Consider the following 20,359-nt stretch of genomic DNA (forward strand, 5'->3'; position numbering starts at 1 on the left):
AACATGGTATATCTTTCCATCTTTTTGTGTCATCTTCATTTTCTTTTGTCAGTGTCTTATAGTTTTCCAACTGCAGGTCTTTTACCTCCGTAGGTAGGTTTATTCCTAGGTATTTTGTTCTTTTTGATGCAACGGTAAATGGGATTATTTCCTTAATTTCTTTTTCTGATAGTTCATTGTTAGTGTATAGAAATGCAACAGATTTCTGTACATTAATTTTGTATCCTGCAACTTTACCAAATTCATATGAGCTGTAGTAGTTTTCTGGTAGTGTCTTTAGGATTTTCTATGTATAGTACCATGTGATCTACAAAGAGTGACAGTTTTACTTTTTCCTTTCAAATTTGGATTCCTTTTATTTCTTTTTCTTATCTGACTGCTGTGATTAGGACTTCCAATACTATAGTGAATAAAAATGGCAAGAGTGGGCATCCCTGTCTTGTACCTGATCTTAGAGGAAATCCTTTCCGCTTTTCACTGTTGAGTATGATGTTAACTGTGGGTTTGTCATGAATGACCTTCATTATGTTGAGATATGTTCCCTACTCTATGCCCACTTTCTTGAGAAAAATATCATAAATGGATGTTGAATTTTGTCAAAAGCTTTTCCTGCATCTATTGAGATGATCATATGATTTTTATTCTTCAGTTTATTAATGTGGTATATCACATTGATTAATTTGCAGATATTGAAAAGTCCTTCCATCCCTGGGGTAAATCCCACTTGATCATGGTGTATGATCCTTTTAATGTGTTGTTGTATTTGGTTTGCTAGTATTTGGTTGAGGATTTTTGCATCTATGTTCATCAGTGATATTGGCCTGTAATTTTCTTTTTTTGTCATATCTTTGTCTGGTTTTGATGTCAGGGTGATGCTTGTCTCATAGAATGGGTTCAGAAGTGTTACTTCCTCTGCAATTTTTTGGAATAGTTTAAAAAGGATAGGCATTAACTCTTCTGTAAGTGTTTGGTAGAATTCACCCATGAAGCTGTCTGGTCCTGGACTTCTGTTTCTTGGGAGTTTTAAAATTACTGATTCAATTTCATTACTGGTAATTGATCTGTTCATATTTTCTATTTCTTCCTGGTTCAGTCTCGGAAGATTGTAACTTTCTAAAAATTTGTCTGTTTCTTCGAGGTTGTTGATTTTTTTGGCATATAGTTGTTCATTGTAGTCTCTCATGATTCTTTATATTTCTGTGATGTCAGTTGTAACTTCTCCTTTTTCATTTCTGATTTTATTGATTTGATCCCTCTCCCTTTTTTCTTTCTTTTTTTTTTTTTTATTTTTAGCGGTACGCGGGCCTCTCACTGCTGTGGCCTCTCCCGTTGTGGAGCACAGGCTCCAGACACACAGGCTCAGCGGCCATGGCTCACGGGCCCAGCCGCTCCGCGGCATGTGGGGTCTTCCCGGACCCGGGCACAAACCCGTGTTCCCTGAATCGGCAGGTGGACTGTCAACCACTGCACCACCAGGGAAGCCCTCCCTTTTTTTCTTGATAAGTCTGACTAAAGGTTTTATCAGTGTTGCTTATCTTCTTAGAGAATCAGCTTTTAGTTTCATTTATCTTTTCTATTGATTTTTTAGTCTCTGTTTCATTTATTTCTGCTCTGATCTTTATTATTTCTTTTCTCCTACTGACTTCGGGTTTTGTTTGTTCTTCTTTTTCTAGTTCCTTTAGGTGTAAGTTTAAGTTGTTTATTTGAGATTTTTCTTTTTTCTGAGGTAAGCTTGTATCACTATAAGCTTCCCTCTTAGAACGGCTTTTGCTGCATCTCATAAATCTTGGATCATCATGTTTTCATTTTCATTTGTCTTTAGGTAAGTTTTAATTTTCTTTTTGACTTCCTCAGTGTTCCATTTGTTATTTAGTAGCATATTGTTTAGCCTCTTGTGTTTTTTTCTAGTAGTTGATTTCTAGTCTCATAGCGTTGTGGTTGGAAAAGATGCTTCGTATGATTTCAGTTTTATTAAATTTACTGAGGATTGTTTTGTGGCCTAGCATGTGATCTATCCTGGAGAATGGTCCATGTGCACTTGAAAAGAATGTGTATTCTGCTGCTTTCAGATAGAATATTCTATATATATATCAACTAAGTCCATCTGTTCTAATGTGTCATTTAAGACTTATTGATTTTCTGTCTGGATGATCTGTCCATTAATGTAAGTGGGGTGTTAAAGTCCCCCAGTAGTATTATGTTACTGTCGATATCTCCGTTTATGTCTGTTAATATTTGCTTTATGTATTTAAGTGCTCCTATGTTGGGTGTGTATGTACTTAACAATTGTTATATATTCTTCTTGGATTGATCCCTTGATCATTATGTGTAGTGTCTTTGTCTCTTGTAACAGTCTTTATTTTAAAGTCTATTTTGTCTGATACAACTTTTGCTACCCCAGCTTTCTTTTGATTTCCATTTGCATGGAATACCTTTTTCCATCCCCTCACTTTCAGTCTTTGTGTGTCTTTAGATCTCAAGTGAGTTTCTTGTAGGCAGCATCTATACAGGTCTTGTTTTTGTATCCATTCAGCCAATCTGTGTCTTTTGATTGGAGCATTTATTTCACTTACATTTGAGGTAATTATTGATATGTAAGTTCTTATTGCCATTTTGTTAATTGTTTTGGAATTGTTTTGTGGGTCTTTTATTTCCCCTTCTTTTGTTCTCTTGTCATGTGATGTGATGAGTATCTTTAGAGTTATGTTTTGATTCCTTTTTCTTTTTTGTATGTATGTCTATTATAGATTTTTGGTTTGTGGTTATGATGAGGTAGGTGGGTATACATACATTCATATATACATATATATATATATATATATATGTATATATGATTGTTTTAAGTTGCTGACTGCTTAATTTCAAATGCATTTTAACAACCCTGCATTTGTACTCTCTTCCTCTCATGGTTACTGTTTTTGATATCATATTTTACATCTAATTGGTTGTGTATTCCTTACCTGCTTATTGTGGATATTAATGATTTTACTACTTTTGTCTTTTAATCTTCCTACTAGCTTTGTGCATGGATAATTTCCCACCTTTACTTATGTTTGCCTTTACCAATGAACTTTTTCATTTCATAATTTTCTTGTGTCTAGTTGTGGCCTTTTCTTTTTTGCTTAGAGAAGTTTCTTTAACATTTCTTGTAAACCTAGTTTGGTGATGCTGAACTCTTGTAGCTTTTGTCTGTCTGTAAAACTTTTGATCTCTTCATCAAATCTGAATAAGAGCCTTGCTGGGTAGAGTATTCCTGGTTGTAGGGTTTCCCTTTCATCACTTTATTCTTTTTAAAAAAAATTTATTTATTTAATTTATTTATTTTGGGCTGTGTTGGGTCTTCTTTGCTACGCAATGGCTTTCTCTAGTTGCAGCGAGTGGAAGTTACTCTTTGTTGTGGTGTGTGGGCTTCTCATTTCAGTGGCTTCTCTTGTTGCAGAGCACGGGCTGTAGGTGCATGGGCTTCAGTAATTGTGGCATGCGGGCTCAGTAGTTGTGGCTCGCAGGCTCTAGAGTGCAGGCTCAGTAGCTGTGGTGCACAGGCTTAGTTGCTTCATGGCATGTGGGATCTTCCCAGACCAGGGCTCAAACCTGTGTCCCCTGCATTGGCAGGTGGATTCTTAACCACTGCACCACTAGGGAAGCCCCCCTTTCACCACTTTAAATGTATTGTACCACTCCATTCTGGCCTGTAGAGTTTCTGGTGAAAAGTCAGCTGATAACCTTATGGGAGTTCCCTTATATGTTATTTTTTGCTTTTCCCTAGTTGCTTTTAATAGTCTCTCTATATCTTTGCTTTTTGCCATTTTAATTAAAATGTGTCTTGGCATGTTCCTCTTTGGGTTAATCCTTTATGGGACTCTACACTTATGGGACTTGGATGTCTATTGCCTTTCCCAGGTTAGGGAAGTTTTTAGCTATTATGTCTTCAGATATGTTCTCATCCCCTTTCTCTCTCTCTTCTCCTTGTAGGACCTCTATAATGCAAATGTTATTGTGCTTGATGTTGTCCCAGAGATCTCTTAAACTGTCCTCATTTCTTTTCCTTATTTTTTCTTTTTTCTGTTCCACATCAGTGATTTCCACTACTCTGTCTTCCAGCTCACTGATCCATTCCTCTGTATCATTTAGTCTACCATTGATTACTTCTAGTATATTTTTTCATGTCATTTATTGTATTCTTCATCTGTGTTCAGTTGTTCTGCATATTTTTTTACTCTTTGTTAAGAACTTCTAACTTCTCACTCTGTGCATCCATTCTTCTCCTGGGTTTTTTCATCATCTTTACCATCACTACCCTGAACCCTTTCTTAAGTAGATTTCCTGTCTCCACTTCACTTCTTTTTCTGGGGCTTTGTCTTATTTCTTCATCTGGAGCATGATCCTCTGTCACCTCATTTTGCCTAAGTTGCTGTTTGTATTTTTATGTATCTGCTAAGTTAGTTACATTTCCCGACCTTGGAGAAGTGACCTTCTGTAGCAGATGTCCTATGCATCCCAGCAGTGCACTTCTTTCTCATCTCCCAAGCTATATGCTCTAGGGGTTCCCCCTGTGAGGGCTACCTGGGAGCTTCTCTTGTGGCCAGCTGAATATGTGGGCAGTCTGGTACGTTTGGTTAGCCCCCAGTCCGGTTGGTTGCTAGGCTCTGTCTTGTGTGGAGGCTGCCGGCTGCTGGTTGGTGGGGCTGGGTCATAAGGCCTCTGACTGAAGAACTAGCCCAGGGGGCCCCAGGGCTAGTGCTGGCTCACTGGTTGGCAGAGTCAGGGTCCAGAAGACTCTAGGGTTGTTGCCCACCTTCCTAGTGGGTGAAGCCAGGTTCTGGGGTTATTTCCGGACTACTGGCAGGCAGAGAAGGTCCTGGAGTTGGTTGTAGGGTCCAGGGATTCCAGAGATGGTATCAGATTGCTGCTGGTGGGGGGTGGGTTTCTGACACAGGTCTGGGGTGTCCAGAAGCTTGACTTAGCCTGCTAGTGAGCAGGGCTGAGGCCAAGCTTGTCCCAGGGCAGGGTCTCTGGCCTGTTGGTAGATGGGCTGTGTCTGCAGGCTGCTGGATTGTGGTTTTCTTGCATCTGGTCCCTGCCCACTGGTGGCTGGAGCTAGGTCCTGGGCCCTCTGATAGGCAGGGCCATGTCCAGAGGCAGCTGTGGGCTTAGGGGGTCTTAAGGCAGCCTGTCTGCTGATGAGTGGGGCTGTGTCCTTGCCCAGTTAGTTGCTTGGCTTGAGGCGCCCCAGCACTGGCGACTACAGGCTGTTGGGCCAAGGCAGGGCTGGATCCTGGGGGTAATAAGCCAGAGGGAGGATTCCACAATGGCGCCTGCCAACACCAATGTCCACATGGTAGAAGGAGCTCCCAAGAATGGCTTCCATCAGTGTCTGTGGCCCCAGGGTGAGCTGCAGTTGCCTCCTGCCTCTCTGGGAGACTCTCCAAGACCAACAGATAGGTCTGTCCCAGGCTCCTATCAAATTATGGCTTTTATTTTGGGTCCTGGAGTGTGTGAGATTTTTTTGTGCACTCTTTAAGAGTGAAGTCTCTGTTTCCCCCAATCCTCTGGGACTCCCAGAATTAAGCACCACTAGCCTTCAAAGCCAAATGCACTGGGGGCTCATCTTCCTGATGCAGGACCCCCAGAATGGGGAGCCCAACGTGGGGCTCAGACCTCTCACTCCTGTGGAAAAACCTCTGCAGTGTAATTATTCTCCAGTTCGTGGGTCATCCACCTGGGGTTATGGGACTTGACTATATTGTGAGTCCACCTGTCCTACCCACCCCATTGTGGTTCCTTCTTTATGTTTTTAGTTGTAGAAGATCTTTTCTGGTAGGTTCTGGTCTTTTTCATTGATGGTTGTTCTGCTTATAGTTGTTATTTTGGTGTGCTCATGAGAGGAGGTGAACTCATGGTCTTTCTACTCTGCTGTCTTGACTGATCTCTCCATGAAAATTGTCACTCTTGAGCAGCTGGGATTTTTGGCTTTGTTTTGAAGTACAGTTGATTTGTAATATAATGTTAGTTTCAGTTTCAAGAGTAAAGTATTGTCATTCAGTGTTTTTGCAGATTATACTCCATTATAGGTTATTATAAGATAATGGGTATAATTCCCTGTGCAATACAATATATCCTTGTTGCTTATCTGTTTTATATATAGTAGTTTGTATCTGTTAATCCCATACCCCTAATTTGTCCCTCTCCCCTCCCCTTTCACCTTTGTAACCACAAGTTTGTTTTCTATATCTGTGAGTCTGTTTCTGTTTTGCCTATGCACTCATTTGTATTATATTTTAGATTACACATGTAAATGATATCATACAGTATTTGTCTTTCTCTGTCTGACTTATTTCACTGAGGATAATATTCTCTAGGTCCATCCATTTTGCTGCAAATGGCAATATTTCATTCTTTATTATGGCTGAGTAATATTCCATTGTGTATATATACCACGTCCTCTTAACCCAATCGTCTGTTGGTGGGCACTTGGAAGCAACCCAAGTGCAGCTGGTTTGTTTTTAATCTACATGCACTATAAACATTGTGACTGATTATGCTTCATACTTTATTTTGTCCATAGAAAACTCAGAGCAAATTCTGCTGTCAACACTAAAAACTATATATCAATATGACCTGTGACATTTAATTTTATGTAATAACCTACTCTTAGCTTTATCACTTTATTAAAAATTATTATCTTTTTTCCTACCTACTTCATTTATTGTCAGTCCTACTGTATTGCATGTGTTTCTTTTGTTTTGAAAAGGTAATATACATACATATTAATAAAATTCAAGGGACTTCCCTGGTGGAGCAGTGGTTAAAATTCCGCCTGCCAGTGCAGGGGACACAGGTTCGATCCCTGGTCCAGGAAGATCCCACGTGCCGTGGAGCAACTAAGCTTGTGCACCACAACTACTGAGCCTGTGCTCTAGAGCTCGGGAGCCACAACTACTGAGCCTGTGCACCACAACTACTAAAGCCTGTGTGCTCTAGGGCCCGCGTGCCACAACTTCTGAAGCCTGTGTGCCTAGAGCCCCTGCTCCACAACAAGAGAAGCCACTGCGATGAGAAGCCCGCGCACCACAATGAAGAGTAGCCCCCGCTCACCGCAACTAGAGAAAGGCCGCGTGCAGCAACTAAGACCCAATTTATTATTTTTAATAAATTAAAAATTAAAAAAAGAAATTCAATATGGCAAAAAGCATACCTAGAAAATAAAACTCAATGTAAAAGATAATCAACAAAATGAAAAGCTTCATTTGTGCTGAGGTTTCAGAAAAACTCTCAGAAATCATTTTAAGTTCTTTAGCAGCAAAATGAATTAGTAAATGTTCACCTCATCCACTAGAAGTTATGCTATGCTTTTTATAGCTCTGTACACAAACAGGAATAGACAGGATTCTAATAAACCATTGCTAATTAATTTATACTAATTGATAATTTGATGAACCATCAGTTTTTCTCACTGGCTATTGTTTTATAGCTTTGTGGGTAATTACTTTTAAAATGTTTCAAATTTCTTGAAACTTAACTCCAGGGAAAATTCCCAATTTTCAATTTAAAAAAGGTAAACATTTATAGCATAATTAAGTACATCATCTTCTTTTCTTTGGACGTCAAGAGCACAGAAACAAACAGAATGGTATAGAGAAAAATGCGTCCAATCCCTTTTTTAAGCAAATTTAACAAATCTAGCTAATATAGTAACTTATAATTCAATATAACCACAACCATAAAAAGTCTTAAGAAGTCAAATCATAGAGGAAGCAGTGATCAATTTTTCCCATAGTCATAATGGTAAATTTTTTATTGCCTGCTATATGCCAGGCTCTGTACTTATTCATTGAATAAATACATTTTGGCCACCTACTGTATGTCAGGTACTTCGCAGCTAGACACTGGTAAACAAAATAGACATGTTACCTGCTCTTATTTCATCTTCACACTAACTCTATGCAAGAGGTGTATGTTATGGCTGCAAAAATTGAGAATCAGAAAGGTTAACTAGCTTGTCCAGAATTACACAGCCCGTAATGGTGGAGCTAGGACTTGAATACAGGTCTGTGATTCCAAAGACCGCATTTTTCCTTAAAGCTACAATAATGTGTTCAAGTGTGTGAGAGAAGCAAGGGAGTGCAAGCACACACAAAGTTACATAAAGGCATGAAACCCAGTACCTTGCATGGCCTAAGTGAGCTTTACTGTTTTATCTGGCTTACATAACCTTGGCTAGATTATTGCTGCAGCCTCCTCATTGCCTCCCCTACAGTCTATTCAAAACATAGCAGCTAGAGTGACCTTAAAATACAAATCCTATCATGTCACTCCTCCCGTACAGAACCCTCCAATGGAGTGTCTCCTCCCATATCCCATCCCTCCTGCCTCAGTCCCTTGAAGCAACCATAGCCATTGCTATCAGTTTGGTGTATATTCTTTCAACTTTACATATTCATTTGTACCCTTTTTATTTAAACAAATAGGATCATACTATGCATATTATTTTACAAATTGCCTTTTCCCCTTGTATTTGCAGTTGAATGTCCTGTGTTCTTAATATAGAGCTATATAGTCCCTTGATACATATTGTTACAAAATAGAATGAGGAAAGCTTTCTGTGTTATTGGTTCCAAATTATACCACTCTTTTATCATGTTGCTATATAATGGTGGATTTTGTATTCATAAAACAAACAGCATCTTTTGTAACAATTATAGTTTTATATCTACAGCATGAAATAACTTACTTTAAAAAATTACTATTGTCATAGGAGTGTAATATTTGTTATGTTGTAAGATTCATTACCAGAGCATAGATTCTTAAATTATAAGTAATTGTTAGAATTTCTTCTTTACTATAGTTACTCCCAGTTGAAACTTTTCAACTGCTTTTGCCTCCGTTCATTAGTAGACATGTTAAGGCTGTGTAAAGTAAAATGCAGAGCTCTGGCCAGCAATGGAACCAGGGGACTTGGCTCTATTTGATAAATGAAATGTGCCACTGTGGGTAAAGACTACAAACTACAGCCTCACATTTGCTTTTGCTGGAATATATGATTTTCAATATTTTCTATTTAATTCATCTCCTTATTTTAGTTGTTTTGGATTTAATATATTAAAACCTTTTTATTTTTAATTACAGTCTCGAGTTGTAGCTGTTCTAGATTGGGAGCTTTCAACCATTGGTCATCCTCTGTCAGACTTGGCTCATCTCTCTGTGTTCTACTTTTGGCCAAGGACCATTCCATTGTTAAGTCAAAGTCCTCATTTGCAAGAAAACATAGGTATGAAAACATAATGTTGCCTAAATTGCTATTAATATAAAATTATATTTATTTTTCTTCATAATTAATAAAAGGATTATATTGTAATCTTAGATAAATAGCTTTTGTTTCTTGAAATGTTTTTAAATCATTTTATTCTATCGATTTTTTTAAATGTATCATTCCACTTCTAGTAATTTGTTACAAAATATAATCATTTGTATATAATGTTCTTTTGGAAATCAACATTTAGAGCATGTTTTGTTATATGGATTATAATTATATGCATCATAATGTTTTAATTGTAATATTATATTTTATTATTATATATAATATAAATAATAATATAATATATTATTTGTATTATATAATATAATTTATAATATAATATATAAGTAATAATATAGTATAAGATATTATAATAAATAATAATATAATATATTATTTGTATTATATAATATAATTTATAATATAATATATAAGTAATAATATAGTATAAGATAATATATTATATTATAGTTAATACTTTAATTATAATATAATTATATAGATTATAATGTTTTGTTATATGGATTAATGTTTTGTTATATGGATTAATTTTATGTTCAGTTTTATATTTATATGCAATATGACATTTTAAAATATTCACCATGACATTCTTATTAAAGTTTACAGTATGTACTGTTTTTATAGGGGTACCATCAATGGAAGAACTGATTTCAATATATTGCCGCTGCAGGGGAATTAATTCTAATCTTCCTAACTGGAATTTCTTTCTTGCCCTTTCATATTTTAAAATTGCTGGAATAGCACAGGTAATTAATTTTGTAACATGTGTTTCACCATTACTTATTGATGTACTGTTGAGAATATTTTTGGTCTTTGGGGGTTTTATATTCCTTTTTTTGTTTTTTTTTTTCTTTTTGGCCACATCATGGCTCTGCTTGTGAGATCTTAGTTCCCTTAGCAAGGATTGAACCCGGGCCCCCGGCACTGAAAGCACAGAGTCCTAACCACTGGACCACCAGGGTATTCCCTTATATTCTTATCTTTAGATCAATTTAGTTTCCATAATAACAAATACCAGACATTGATAAAACATAAATCCAGAGTTTACAGAATAGGAATTTGGCAAGGGAGAAATTTGAGTAACAAAATGTGGTATCACTTTTTGGTATAATAAACCAAAAAGATGGAAGAAGGGAGAGAGAAAGATATAATAACAAAAAGAGAAAAAGCATGTGAGAATTGGTTATTTCCTGAATATCCAATATAAGAAAGAGTTAAACTCCTTATATGATATCTGATTCAGATTATAAAACCCTATTAATCAGGCCTGATGAGGAAGAAGGAATTATCATTGTATTTCCCAAAGCCAGCACAGTACCTAGCATACAGAAGCCTCTTAATTATGTGTTTGAGTGAGTAGATAAGCTCACTCAAACACATAATTAATTAATTGTCCATTTTCCATTTTCTAATAATGTGATAGTTATGTGATAAATTTTGAGAGAAAACTGAACATAAATTCAGTTTTTTAAATTTACAGTTTAGGCAAATGCATTCTTCATTATACTAACTCAGCTCCCTTATACTTTGAGTCTTAGTTTATTTAAGAAATTGAGATGCTTCATCTCTGGCAAGGGGTTAGGGCTTGGAGGAAGAACAAGTAAATAAGAGATTTTAGAAACAAAAAAGAATGGGAAAAGAAGGATTAACAAAAATTATGGTTATTTTTCCCTGTCCTCAGAGTTCATGCTGTCCTCCAATAACTGAAATGTCTAGGAAATAGTTGTCTTACATCTCATCCTGTAGTTTAGAATCATATTAATCATATTAGTTAATCATGTTGATTGGATGTATTTCTCAAAATAGGGTTTATGGTATGTTTCTATATCTGTCAATTTCCAAAGTGAGATAACAGATAGGCTTTGAATTTAAAATGTATTTTCATTTCAAATAAAAGCTTGACATGGTTTATGATTGAAATTAATATGTATGTCATAAACTATGTAGTTAGTAGCCTTAGAGATGATCATAAACATTCCATTCTAACTAGAAATGTGAAATTGGAAATGACGGAAAGACTGCTACAGTGTTTTATTGTACAAAGAATTATATAAAGAAATAAACTAATGAAATTCAGTTGATTGTGTTTGGGACAGGGAACAGGAGAGTATATTATGTTGGAAACACAGAACATGGAGAATTAAGAAAGAAAAACAGATGAGCATTCAAATAACACTGTTCAAAGGAGAATAGTTTCACCTAAATTAGGGGTCCAAAAATTGAGATAAAATATTCTTAGAAGTCTCTCATTGCCTTCTCTTTGGTTTTATAGTTTTTAATTTTATTTTGGTTTCTTTAGATTTTTTTTTTTTTCTCCACTGTGAAGGGAGAGCAATGATCTTTAGAGGTGATATAACTTGCCAATTTGGTATCTTTAGTAACTGCTAAACTCATTTTAAAGTTTGGTTTGATTTCCAGTTATAATTCTGTTATGATGAGAGTATGTTAACCAAATGATACAAGTGTAATTCTTTAATTTGGAGTGGTATAATTATGCCTGCATGTAAATTAATAGAACTGATAGTCTGATTTATAGCTTAGTACCTCGTAAGTTTAGTGATTCATGTAGCTGGGAAACTGTGGAAAGACTGGATAGTTGAAGAATAGTTTTCCATGAATTTTAATCACTTTGTATTAATTTACTTATAGGGAGTATATAGTAGATATCTTCTGGGAAATAATGCATCTGAAAGTAGCTTTCAGTTTGCCAATATTGTGCAACCTCTGGCAGAAACTGGATTACAACTCTCAAAAAGGTAAGCAAAATATAGATTCTGTGGCTAACTCAAATTAGAGCCTTTATTAGGTATGTGAAGGTCATAAACTTTAGGGGGATAGGGATTGTTTTTATTGCTTACAACACCAGAATTGCTGCTGCCAATCATGGTAAATTTTTTTTTTAGTAAATCTCTTTTATGCTTGAAAATAAATTGACCTCAGATTTAAAGAAAATACCCATTTAATGATTAAAAGGGTTTTTTTTTGCCAATTTGAATGTATAAACCTTTAAGATATTGATAAAATTCTCAAATGTTTCCTTCTAATGTTTAAGTTACTTACATATACCTGTTTAAAGTTATGTATTATATAAGATGATTTATTAAGTTTAGAAATGTTGCTCTCTTCCACCATGACATTGCATGAAACTGTATTCAGACATTTCATAAGAGTCTTTGAAATTCATATCTCCATTAGTGGAGCGCTTTTGAGACATCTAATACACTTTTTCCAAACACACTCCCATCTAACAGGTGTGATGGAGGGGAGAAATAAATTAGGGGGTTGAGATTAACATATACACACTACTATATGTAAAATAGATAATCAACAAGGACCTACCATATATAACACAGGGAACTCTACTCAATACTCTGTAATAACCTATATGGGAAAAGAATCTGAAAAAGAATAGCTATATGTATATGTATAACTGAATCACTTTGCTGTATACCTGAAACATTGTAAATGTTGTAAATCAACTATCCTCCAATATAAAGCAAAATTTAAAACAAAAAAAAAAACCAGTGTGATATATAGCACTTACTGAATGCATGGATGATGCTGTCCCTGGAAATTCTGCCCAAGCCACAAGTATCCATGGCATATCATTAGGACAGTTGTGTTTTACAGTTCATCTCATACACGAATATTTGTAATCTCCACAACATAACAAATGATGATGCTGCTCTTCATAATGATCTTTAAAGGTCTTGTTTATAATGATATCCAGCAGTTGTATTTGTGAGGCATATACTAAGAGTAATTATTAAATTTGTATTCTATTTCTTTGCCTTCTTGTTTAGAGATTCTGATATGAGGCTTGAATAAAGATTTTAAACTCCCATTGATTGAGGTTATGCCAGGCTTATGTTTTCTCCAAAAAGTGCTTTAAGCACTAAAGTTTAATGTTCAAAATAAAGTGATTCTGCATTCCTTCCATAACATGAAAGACAAAAAACTCCAAAATATGGAAACTTCTTCTGAGAGATGTTTTTGGGAGACTGGGGGAAGACTTTACATTCTATTCAGAAATCTAAAATAATGGTTTTGCATATCTTTGTGACTTTTTTTTTTATAAAGAACTTTCAGTACTGCACTTCCACAGGCTGATACTACCAGACAATTGTTTGTACAGACTAGGACAGGCCAGGAAGTTCTTACTAGGGTGAAGCAGTTCATGAAACAACACATCCTCCCAGCTGAAAAGGTAAGTATTCTATAAACAAACAGAATGTGTTTGTGCTCCAAGACTATTGAAGAATTACTTCTGTTATCTCTGCTTCTAGGAGTACCATTGTATAATTTCTTTGCAGTCAATCCTTACCTAGATGCCCCTCCTCACCTTAGCACTGAACTGCTACAGAACCTGATCCTGAGAAATTCCAAGCTTCTAAAATATGCCAAGGGAATGCCACAGATAAATCTGTGGAATTAAAATTAAGTCAGAGGGAATTCGTGGTTTACAAAGTTGAGATCTTTAAATATTTTAGAGTAAAATGCTACTTTGGGGGTCTTTTCCTAAGGCAGTGACTTTCAGCCTTTTTTTTTCTTTAATGGGCCCCTTTGACAATTGAGAACTGTAGGCTAAACAAGAGAGGCATACCCAGAAAATTTTGTATATCATTTCAAGCTGTTCACAGATACTACCATCACTCCCCCCACAAGCTACTATTTTAAGGTGTTAAGTTTCAGTAAATTCACTGAGAGTAGACAAGTTATGTGACACATTCATTCATTCAGTTAACAAATAATTATTAGGTACCTAATAATGGGTTAGGACATTGAAAGTAAAAGGAAGAACAAGAAGACAGGGCTTATGCTTCTACAGAGCTTATACTTTAGCATGAAAGAAAGACATTAAGTAAGAGATAAATGCTATGAAGAAAAGATAAAAATTATTATAAAAATTTATATATATAAAATATACTATATATAAAATAGATAATCAACAAGGACCTACTGTATAGCACATGGAACTCTACTCAGTACTCTGTAATAACCAATATGAGAAAGGAATCTGAAAAATAATATATATATGTATAACTGAATCACTTTGCTGTACACCTGAAACTGACACGACATTGTAAATCAACTATACTCCAGTATAAAATTAAAATATTTTTTAAAAATAAAATTCTGGGGCTTCCCTGGTGGCGCAGTGGTTGAGAGTCCGCCTGCCGATGCAGGGAATACAGGTTCGTGCCCTGGTCCGGGAAGATCCCACATGCCGCGGAGCGGCTAGGCCCGTGAGCCATGGCCGCTGAGCCTGCGCGTCTGGAGCCTGTGCTCCGCAACGGGAGAGGCCACAACAGTGAGAGGCCCGCGTACCACAAAAAAAATAAATAAATAAAAATAAAAAAATAAAATTCTGAACTTTTGGGTGTTAAAAAGAAAATGCAACACTTTGAGTTCAAGATGGCAGACTGAAATCAGCATTTACCTCCCCTCACACAAATAAAATCCTCTTGAATTAACAATAAAGAAATTTTTTAAAAATGGAATTGGTAAAAGCACAAAAACAGGAGAAGTACACATCACAGGACTAAAGGTTTTGAAAAGAGAATGGAAAAGGATTTGGGAAGCAGAGTGGATCATACCAAAGAAAAAACCTTAACACATCTCAGAAGAATTTCTAAGTAAGAGAGGACTGTAACTCAGGTGGTAACCATTTTTTTTTTTTTTTTTACAATGGAGTCCCCTATGATTGCCTATTGTGGAGAGCAAACGTGAGAAGAGGAAGAGAAGTCAAGATGTTTGATTTAAGAATTAACCTGTAATAGGTGGGCTGCTTGAGTTGGTTTCTGACACTCCTGAGTAGCAATGGTGTTTGCCGCAGACAAAAGACTGCCAGAGTACTCTAAAAAAGCATATGATGTGTTTCAAAGAAGCCAGGGTTTCAAATGAAGGTTAGTGCTCCTCCATTTTTTTTTTTCCAGCGGTGGGTTTGGTGTAGACCCCAGCTTTCCTATCAGCCTTCCTGATTTATTCAAAGGAGACTCAAATTGGGAGAGGAAACCAAGTAGCCATGTTCTTTCATTCATAAATGTAAATGAGCGATCCAGGGAAGCATGTAGCACAGAAGAGGTGTTACAAATTGGATTGTGATACATCTGCTGAACCTCATATCATGCAGCTACTAAAATATTTACAAAGAATTTTCAATAAAGGAAAATGATTTATGATAAATAAAAAGAGCACTCTAGTTTTAAAGGAAAGATTATCAACATTTTGTGTGGCAAGGAAAGCCATAATCATTTTGTGTCTGCAGATCTTTCAAATCTGGAATATATCTACATCTAATAATGTGAGCTTTTTCTTTCTTTAAAAACTTGTACTAACATCCGTAAAAACATTTTATCCTGAAGAATGATTCTGGACTGTACTAATCCCTGTTTATGAACATACACATTTGAAAAGTAATTAGCTTTTTCAAAATAGAAGGGGGGAAAGCCTATAAAATTCTATCCAATATGATTATAACTACATTTATAAAAACAAACAGTCATATCTAGAAAATAAGATTGTATCATATAATACACTAACATCTTGATAGTACATATCTTTAGCTAGTAAGACTCTTGATGACTTTTCTTAATACTTTACACATTTTTCCAATTTTCTATAATGGGAAAAAATAAGGTCCGTTTATGCTATTCTAATGACCTTTTGAAACTCCTTGGATATCATAAAGTAAGAACATCAGAACCCATCATCCATTTAAATGTTAAAAGGCAATTCTTTCTGGGGGGAGGGAGATATTGGTTGAAGGTAGTCAAAAGGTGTAAACTTTCAGTTATACTAGGGATGTAATATACAACATGATAAATATAATTAACACTGCTGTATGTTATATATGAAATATGAGTTCTCATCACAAGAAAAAATATTTTTCTGTTTCTTTAATTTTGTATCTATATGAGATGATGTATGTTCACTAAACTTATTGTGATAATCATTTCATGATGTATGTAAGTCAAATTATTATGCCATATACCTTAAACATATACAGTGCTGTATGTCAATTATATCTTAATAAAACTGGAAGAAAAAAAGAAATTAAAAAAAAAGGACAATTCTTGCTATTTAAAATGGATGAGGAGTCCTAATAAAATAGCGTGTAAAACAGGAACTAGCAACATGACATATCTGAGAACACACTTTTTGTTTTTTTTGTTTTGCGGTACGCGGGCCTCACTGTTGTGGCCTCTCCCGTTGCGGAGCGCACGCTCAGCGGCCTAGCCGCTCCGTGGTATGTGGGATCTTCCCGGACCAAAGCACGAACCCGTGTGCCCTGCATCGGCAGGCGGACTCTCAACCACTGCGCCACCAGGGAAGCCCCTGAGAACACACTTTTAACATAATGATAACATTAGTCATATTTTCCTACCGAGTTTAATAATATACTAGGGGAGAACTGTTGCTTCTTTTTTTCTAATGGACTTAAGTTTAAAGTAAAAAACATATTATATGGCAAAATTATTTGTAGGCTCAGATTTAAGATTCTGAACCAGCATAATACAAAGCAGTATCTCAATCAGTGAATGAGAAAGTTAGATGTTAAAGGTGATATTTGGGGAGACTTGATCAGGCACCAAGCATATTTTCTGCTTTCTTTTTTCATCAGTAAACTCTTTTTCATACTTAAAGAATTAAAGAAAGCTTCTTTGTAATGAGATATTTTATTTTAATTCTGACTCCTACCATACCACAAATAGATTTTGCAAATCTCCAAATCGATAGACTTTAGAACAGGAAGTATTAAATAATACAAATTTTTAAATAATTATATATATTATATATAACATATAATTTAATTTCTCAGAACTGTAGTGTCACAGAGAGGTAGTCACAGATGGGGAATTTGTACATGTATTACATAACATATATCTTATCAAACACAATTGCATTGACTATTTCCATAGTAATGTGAGGGATGGAAATAATAAACAACCCTAAACAGGAAATCTTCCAACTTAACTGACTTCCTGACAGAATGACAAGTGCTATTCATCCTGGTGCCTGTGAAAGAGCCCTCCTTTGTCTTCTTGAAGTTTTAACTAAATATAACTGTATTCTAGACTAGCCATGCTTCAATAAAAGGAACATTTTAACATATTACTTATATGACTGTAAATTGATGAAACAATTTTAGAAAATAATTTTGTAATTTGGAGTTTTGGCCAATGTTCATAGCCTTTAATACAGTAACTCTACTAGCCTATGTGTAGAAAATAAGTACAGAGATGCTTTAATAGCAAAATATTGGAGAAGGCCCTTATAGTCCAATATTTTAGTTCATCTTGATTTAGTTGCACAAATTAGAGATTATTGTTATTGTTTTTTATGTGGCTAGTTTTTAAATATCCATTTACCCATGTATTTATCACCTTATTTACTATTCCTTCTTACAACTCAGATGTTTCTTCTTGGATCAAGCTCCTTTAATGAGAATCTGCTAATAAACTTTTACCTTTTTTTTTTTCTTTTATTTTCCTTTTTTTGCCTGAGAAAAGGGAAGTAACGATTCTCTCTGTATCATCGTATCTTTTAACCATTCATATTTTCCTTCTGTTGAATTTCTGTGCTTCTCAAGAAAGGAATAATTTCTTCAGATCCTTCTTTCAATGTATTATTATTATTTTTTGGCTGTATCTAATCTACTTTTCAACCTTGCATAGAGCAGTGGGTCTCATTATTTGGATTGTGTCAGAATTGCCTAGAGAGCTAGTTAAGATTACAGAAGTAGGAATACAGAAGTAGACTCACTGAAGTAGGATAGGGCCTGGGTTCTTGTGTTTTACCAAGTGATTCTGATGCCACCAAAGTTTGAGAATCACTGCCATTGAATTTTTAAGTTTAATTACTATGGTTTTTCTTTGCTTCAAGTTGCATTCAGTTCTTTTTCAAATTTGTCTGGCCAAGTTTGATAGCCCTTTGTCATGCTTTTAATTCCTTCCTTTATTCTTGAAATCTACTGGACACAAATACTTTATATTCTGTGTTTGATCATTATTCTATCTGTGGCCTTTGCAGGTGTGATTCTGTTTTGTTGAACTATTATTTTTGTTAATTCTTGCTAATGGTGGCTTGTTACCTTGAGTGTTTAGTATTTTTTCATTCTGAACTCATGTTATTTGGAATGGAATTTTATCTGCAGGGATTAGTTAAGACTTTTTATAAAAGCTCTTTTCCTCCAGAGTGAATTTGCTTTTGCTTCTGCCAGGTGCTTTCAAGCATTGTCACCAGGAACACTGTAAACTTAATTTTTGACTCAAAATTTTAGGGCTCCATAGGTCTGTGAATTAAGATCTCAAACTTGGGTGAAGACAGGCTCAGGTTAGAAATGTTTCTTTTTTCTCTTCCGTCCTGTGAATGGCCTTTATTCCCTCGGTCTACCACTGAGGGGTGGGATTTTGGTTTTGTTTTCTATTTTTTTCCAGTTAGGTTTTGCTGATCAGGCATCCTGGCTTTGGTGGAGGGAAGTGGTGAGCTCTGATCCTCCATCTTGCCTTGTATGGGGCATTTGGTTTCACCTCCTGACCCCTGCCTATGTGGCCCACTGCAAACTAGGGCCCAGGCGAACATAGATCAGCCTACATCCCCCAGACAAAGTTGGTTCCAGTACTCACTCACACCTGAAGAGTCAGGCTTTTGTATTCCTGGCCTCTGAGGAATTTCCTTATTTTCTTTCCAGCACAGCTATGTATTATTACTACATGTATTTTTTTAAAATTATTTTTAATATTTTACCCAGCATTTTCAGTTGTATTATCCTGGGAGGGGATTCTGTGACCATCTAGTATGCCACATTGCTGAAAATGGAACACTCAAATCTTGGTATAGGATTTTGAAAGTTAATCCTCTAATATAGAGGCAGCATAATTTTGTGAGGAGCAAACATCTAGAATTTTTTATACTTCTGTGTCTGGTTTTAGAAAGAAATTTTATTGATTCAGTAGCAGCTGAAAAAGCTTCTTCACCTAAACATGTTTACTTTGGATATTAGCAGTTTATGGCATTATTTACTTTTCTAACTTTAACTAATGAACTTTTTTTCCTTTTATACTTTAAGGAGGTAATTGAGTTCTATGTTCAAAATGAAAATTCAGTAGACAAGTGGAAAAAACCTTTAGTGATTGATAAACTCAAGGTAAGAAAAATAAGAGAACCTTAAAAGTGGAGAATTTATATACAGGCATTTTTTGAGACCTTAGTTTGTTGTTACTTCTGTTGTTATATATGTAGAGGATAATTATATCAATTATAACTTTTTTTTTTTACAGTTAAAAATAGAATCTGTAATATACAAATTAGGTTACATAGTGTGTTGTGTATGGTATGTGATGAAGTCAGCCTCTTAACAGCTGTTCAAATTAAAAATACAATCAGCACTACTCACTTGAGACTGAAGTTGAGGCAGGGTATTTTTCCCACATGGGCTTAATCCAAATTTCATGTTTTCAAATTTTAACACATGTTAGGAATTGAAATGGACAAAATAGTATATTTGGCATAATTATGCTCAGATGTAGATTTTATAATCGCTGTGATTCAATAAGAAGTACTCAAGTAAGCAAATTTAGTTTTTCAGCCAAATCTAAGGAAGCTTAACTGTTAAAAAATTGTTGATTTATAATGAATTAATAACTACTTGCATTGTAGGATACAATGAAATAAATAATTTCATAAGTTCAAAAGGCATAAATACCAGTATCTTTTAAAAATAAATAATTTTAGGTCATGATAAATTATGATAACTCTGGCATATTCATCACCTTGACAGGAAATGGCCAAAGCAGAAGGCCTCTGGAACTTGTTTTTGCCAGCTGTAAGCGGTCTCAGCCAAGTAGACTATGCCTTGATTGCTGAAGAAACAGGAAAATGCTTTTTTGCTCCAGATGTCTTTAACTGCCAAGCACCAGGTTACTACATTATTTTAAAACAGAACTTTTCTCAGATATTTTGAGCAGTGTTTAAAATTTCTCTATTTTATGACAAGGAAGTTTTTCTACACAGTCATTGATTTATAAATTTGTCTATAAT

The 20,359-nt window shown here is 35.3% G+C and overlaps 1 protein-coding gene across 5 annotated transcripts in view; it reads left to right on the forward strand.

Moving 5' to 3' along the window:
* The window catches only part of ACAD11 (acyl-CoA dehydrogenase family member 11), a 115,984-nt gene that overhangs the window by 25,811 nt on the left and 69,814 nt on the right, over window positions 1-20,359 (forward strand). For all 5 annotated transcript variants that reach the window (XR_003679737.2, XM_024131892.3, XM_024131893.3 and 2 more), the window contains 6 exons: window positions 9,127-9,268; window positions 9,941-10,062; window positions 11,966-12,072; window positions 13,397-13,523; window positions 19,389-19,466; window positions 20,100-20,238. Coding sequence is in view for 4 of the 5 variants with exons in the window: in XM_024131892.3 (XP_023987660.1) it covers window positions 9,127-9,268; window positions 9,941-10,062; window positions 11,966-12,072; window positions 13,397-13,523; window positions 19,389-19,466; window positions 20,100-20,238 (715 nt within the window). In the remaining variant the exon portion in view is untranslated. The remainder of the gene's footprint in view (window positions 1-9,126; window positions 9,269-9,940; window positions 10,063-11,965; window positions 12,073-13,396; window positions 13,524-19,388; window positions 19,467-20,099; window positions 20,239-20,359) is intronic.

The sequence above is a fragment of the Physeter macrocephalus genome, chromosome 1 (assembly GCF_002837175.3).
Source record: "Physeter macrocephalus isolate SW-GA chromosome 1, ASM283717v5, whole genome shotgun sequence".
Lineage (NCBI taxonomy): Eukaryota > Metazoa > Chordata > Mammalia > Artiodactyla > Physeteridae > Physeter > Physeter macrocephalus.